Below are 5,792 nucleotides of genomic sequence, written 5' to 3'. Positions count from 1 at the left end.
ATATATATATATGTATGTATGTATGTGTATGTATGTGTTTGTGTGTCTGTGTTTGTCCCTCCCAACATTGCTTGACAACCGATGCTGGTGTGTTTATGTCCCCGTAACTTAGCGGTTTGGCAAAAGAGACCAATAGAATAAGTACTAGCCTTGCAAAGAATAAGTCCCGGGGTCGATTTGCATGACTAAATGTGGTGCTCCAGCATGGCCGCGGTCAAGTGACTGAAACAAATAAAAGGATATAGATAAATATAATGTGTGTGTGTGTATATGTTTGTGTGTCTGTGTTTGTCTCCCCAACATCGCATGACAACCGATGCTGGTGTGTTTACGTCCCCGTAACTTAGCGGTTCGACAAAAGAGACTGATAGAATAAGTACTAGGCTTACAAAAAATAAGTCCTGGGGTCGATTTGCTTGACTAAAGGTGGTGTTCCAGCATGGCCGCAGTCAAAATGACTGAAACAAGTAAAAGAGTAAGGCGGTGCCCTACTCATGCATTTTTTGGTGTCATCAAATATGCTTGTGGAATGTTCGAGAAGTTGAAGCAGAATATGAAGCGTCTTAATGTTTTGGACTTTCTTTATGGTGATAGCGATGGCAGAGTTAGTGGTGATGATGATGACAACGACAACGATGATGATAGTAATAGTGGTGGTGGTGGTGGTAGCAGCAATAATTATGGTGATGATGATAGTGATAACAATGCTGCTTCTGATGATGACAGTTGCATAACAATGTTTTATAGCTATCATAATAATCATAATAATCAATGTTCTATAGCTATTATAATAATTATAGCTATCATAGTAATCAATAACAATAATATTTTTTAAATTAACAACTGCTTTAAATGCTAAATGGTTTGATACTTAATAGTTAGGAATTCTTTTGAATGCACAGCAGTTGGTGTAATCTCATATTATTTTATTAATCCAAAACAATCTATCTGTACAATTACTATATACTTAGTACATGCTATTAATTGTTAACGTTGTAAGGTGGCAAGATGGCAGAATCATTAACATGGTGGGTAAAATGCTTAGCGGCATTTCATTTGTCTTTGTGTTCTGAGTTCAAATTCTGCTGAGGTTGACTTTGCTTTCATCCTTCCAGGATCGATAAATTAAGTACCAGTTGCATACTGGGGTTGATGTGATCGATTGTTCCCCCAGTCCCCTAAAAATCCAGGCCTTGTGCCTATAATAGAAATGATTATTATTATTATGAAGATAAGTATGATGATGGTTACATACATTTCTAATATTTATAATACAGACGTCAACAAAATACATCAAAGACACATTTTTAACCCTTTGAATGTGGAAACTGGATCAAAATTTCACTACTGTTAACTGCAGAAAGCAGTTTTACACAAAGGCATTGAAAAAACCTCTCCTTTTACAGCCAGAAGTGGAGATATTCTCAGTGACACCTTTTACAAAAGACAATTTTTCAGATTTTCGTAATTGTTTCACGTACAGTTCTATATTCGAGAGATGAGGAATTATGTACATTATTTACATTTGATGGATATTTGTCATCATCTTTTTTGTTGTTAACACATTTTGGCTGATTTTCTCTCCAGCCTTCATCAGGTGTTCTGGGGGAATTTCGAACCTGGGTTCTCATTCCTAAGGTATTTTTCTGATGTTATGATTATTATTATTATTCAGGTCACTGCCTGGAATCGAACTTGGAATCTTGGGGGTTAGCAGCTTGCACTCCTAACCACTATGCCATATGCCCATGGGCAATTATGGAGTGAATTTTAGGTCTTATAAATCTAATATTTTCCTATCCTTCCTTTCACATATTTCATCAAATATCCCTTTACAGAACAATAATCAAATACTTTTGGTGAAAGCTATGAAAATTGTACCTACAGGAGATACTGAAAAATTATTGCAGAAGCAGAAAATACCAATGTTATTTTTTGGACGATAATTGAAATCTAATTATGTTGTCAAAGGGTTAAGAGAGTTTTCATTATCTGATAATAGATTGGATTTCTATAGTAGAAAAGAAAAAAAAATTGTTTTTTGTTGTCTAGCAGTTTTGGTAAAAAGGCAGTGAATGAATGAACAGAATTTTTAGGGCATTGGACAAAATGCTTTGTGGTGTGTATATGTTCTAGTTCTTTATGTTCTAGGTTCAAATCTTGGTGAGGTCAGCTTTATCTGTCAACCTTCAGGGATTGATAAAATAAAGTACTAGTTAGGAGCATTGGACAAATTGCTTTGTGGAACTTGTCCTGACTTTGTATTCCAGGTTTAAACATTGCTGAGATCTACTTTACCTTCCATTCTTCAGAAATTCATAAAACAATACCAGTCAAGGGCATCGGATTTTTTCTGTTTATTTTTTAATTTCTTTTAGCAGAATTGTAAAGAGCATTGGACAAATTGCTTTGTGATATTTGTTCTGGCTCTTTATGGTCTGAGTGCCAAGGTAAGTGTGGTGAGCAAGTCTGTGTCCTAACAACAAGATGGTATCTCAAACTATTATCAGAAGGAATGTAATGTGAAATCACCATTGTATTTTCCTCTGAAAATTCTATAACAAGGACATAGCACCTGTGAAGGAAATCATCAGGAATTGTTTGTTGACCTGATAGTGAAGAGGTGGGAAGGAATGATGTACTTTGGCTAGATTTGTTTCATTGCATTTACAACATCAAAGGAACCAATTGAATAATATGCTTACATGAATGCTTTTCATGTGGTTTACTGAATAAAACAGAGTGAAAGGTAAATCTACCTTCAAAAAGTTACCAGGAGATAAAAGGAATGAAAGATGTTAGGAACTCCTGATTTATGGGAATGCTAAATGGAATCCAGTGCTAGGCTATTTGACTGGTACTATATTTTATTGACCTCAGAAGGAATAGAAAATAAAGTTGACACTGGTAAGATTTGAACTCAGAAAAATAATACTGCAGGTCTTTTGTCCAGTGCTCTAAGGATTTGGCCAAACAGTCTAAGATGACTCTAATGATTTGGTCAAATAGTGTGAGCTGGTGCTCCTAAATCATGCATGTAACAGGATGCACCCGTTTCTGAGTTGTGTTGTTTGTTGGATACAAAATCCAACCAATGGTAACTCATAATTGTGCAAAATATCCTGGTACCAAAGGAGTTCAGGCAGCTCCTAAGGGCCCTGGACAGTGTCCAAGTCTTGCAGTGTTACATCAGAACAGGGAGGACCAGAGACCTAAAGACCCAAACCTTTGACCTCCTGCACAGATATCTTTACTGAGTATCTGGCTGGGTTGACGGCTTGTGTTGGTTGACCACATACCACATGGTCATGGCAAATGAGGAGGTACCTTGCAGAGATGGGAATTGATTGGGATTCTGCTTGACAAGTCACTCAGAAGGACCTGGAAATATACCGACTAATGGTGAATGCAGCAGTTTGCTGCAACAGTGCATACTCCAACACTTGACCCAATGGTTTCCACAATCCATTACCATAGTCCTTTGCAGTGGTGTTATTGTAAAATGCAGGAGGCGCAATGGCCCAGTGGTTAGGGCAGTGGACTCGTGGTCATAGGATCGCAGTTTCGATTCCCAGACCGGGCGTTGCAAGTGTTTATTGAGCGAAAACACCTAAAGTTCCACGAGGCTCCGGCAGGTGATGGTGGCGAACCCTGCTGTACTCTTTCATCACAACTTTCTCTCATTCTTACTTCTTGTTTCTGTTGTGCTTGCAATTCAAAGGGTCAGCCTTGTCACACTGTGTCACGTTGAATATCCCCGAGAACTGCGTTAAGGGTACACGTGTCTGTGGAGTGCTCAGCCACTTGCACGTTGATATCACGAGCAGGCTGTTCCGTTGATCGGATCAACTGGAACCCTCGACATCGTAAGCGACGGAGTGCCAACAACAACAACAATTGTAAAATGTATTTCTGTGTTAATGTTTTATATTATTCTATATGTTTGTTAAACTTTCTTAAGGATACTATCCATGATGTTTTCCATATGAATAATATTGAATTATGCTATTGTTTCTAATTCCAGACAAAAGAATGCCTTCCATTTACTACACCTTGTTGTTTGCTGCTATGTATTCAGTCGGTACTTTCTGGGCTGTCATGCCTCTTCTGGGATGGGGCGAGTAAGTATTCTTTGAAACTTGGTCATTATCATTATCATTTAACATCTGTTTTCCATGCTGGCACGGGTTGGATGATTCAACAAGAGCTGTCAAGCCAGAGGACTGCACCAAACAACAATGTCTGCTTTTGCATGGTTTCTGTGGCTGGATGCATTTCTTAATACCAAAGTGTTACAAAGTGTACTGGGTGCTTTCACTTGGCACTGGAACTAGCAAGGTCACCAAATAACTCACAAGACAAGACACCCTTCAGCTGAGTGAGGAGTAGTATTAAATGAGGTGGCTTTATGCCCTTTCAAATAGTTAACCTTTAGTACATTAACTGTGGCCATTTAACTCTACCAAAATAGTAGTGTGTGTGTTCTCTCTCTTAGACACACACACACACACACACACACACACACACACACACACACACATACCAGTTTTCTCTCTCTCTTTTCTTATACATTTACCCATACACACACATGCGCACACACACACACACACATGCATCCACACACACACACATGCTCCCTCTTTACCGTCCTCTCTTTTTCTCGCTCTCTCTCACACACATACATAAACATGCTTTCTCTCTCTACTGCCCTCTCTTTTCCTCTCTTTCTCTCTCACATACACACACAAACATGCTTTCCCACTCTCTTTTCCTCTCTCTCTATCTCTCTCTCTCTCTCTCTCTCTCACTTCCTATCACACTCACAAGTATGTTTTCTCTCACACACACTCTCAAGCATGCTCCCTGCCTCTGATGTACCCATAAATATACTTCCCTTCTCTTTCTCTCTCTCTCTCTCTCTCACTTTCTCATACATATCCAGATAAACTTACTGTCTCTCACAATCACAATCTCTTGTTCTCTTTCCCTCTCATAAACACATGTGATCTCGTGACCGATCAGACTCTTAGATGATGTTACACACCACTGGTCACAATGCACTTTGCATCATTTTAACCATCCACTGGCCAGGTAAGCAGACCAACATTCTCCTCCCCCCACTGATTGACAGGAATACTGGAGCAACATGAAATGCATTGTTATGCCCAAGCACCCAACATGCCACTCAGTCTGGGAATTGAACCCATGATCTCACATTTATGAGTGCAACAGCCTAACCACGAGGCCACACGCCATCACCATAAACATACATACTCTAAATTCACTTCTATTTTGATTTATTTTACAGGTATGGACTGGAGCCAACAGGAACCTCTTGCACCATTTCTTATATCAATGCCACTGACAGTTTCCAGTCTTTGATCATGTCAATGGTTATTGTGACCTATTCTTTCCCAATCATTGTATCTTGCTATGCTGTCTCCAAGGCATGGACAGCGCTTGGCAACATGTCGGACTCTGAGAAGGAAAAAGATCGAGATTTGTTATCTGAAGAGCAGCTAACTGCTGTAAGTGGTGGTTATTTGTTTCCATATTTCTTTCAAACTCTAAGAAGTGTATGCGTGTGTGTGTGCACACGCATGCGCATGTGTGTATGTGTGTGCATCTGTGAGTGTATGCTTGTATATGTATGTGGTGTGTCTGTGTGTATGTGTGTGTGTGCGTGTGTGTGTCTCTGTGTCTGTGTGTGTGTGTGTGTATGTGTGTGCATCTGTGAGTGTATGCTTGTATATGTATGTGGTGTGTCTGTGTGTATGTGTGTGTGTGTGTGC

At 39.3% G+C, this 5,792-nt stretch overlaps 1 protein-coding gene across 1 annotated transcript in view; it reads left to right on the top strand.

Moving 5' to 3' along the window:
* The window catches only part of LOC106869476 (retinochrome), a 22,733-nt gene that overhangs the window by 14,087 nt on the left and 2,854 nt on the right, over positions 1-5,792 (top strand). Inside the window, exons 4-5 of the mRNA XM_014915229.2 lie at positions 4,025-4,121; positions 5,309-5,528. Of these exons, the coding sequence (XP_014770715.1) occupies positions 4,025-4,121; positions 5,309-5,528 (317 nt within the window). The remainder of the gene's footprint in view (positions 1-4,024; positions 4,122-5,308; positions 5,529-5,792) is intronic.

The sequence above is a fragment of the Octopus bimaculoides genome, chromosome 6 (genome assembly GCF_001194135.2).
Source record: "Octopus bimaculoides isolate UCB-OBI-ISO-001 chromosome 6, ASM119413v2, whole genome shotgun sequence".
In the NCBI taxonomy this organism is placed as follows: domain Eukaryota; kingdom Metazoa; phylum Mollusca; class Cephalopoda; order Octopoda; family Octopodidae; genus Octopus; species Octopus bimaculoides.
This window is presented reverse-complemented; position numbering and strand designations above follow the sequence as displayed.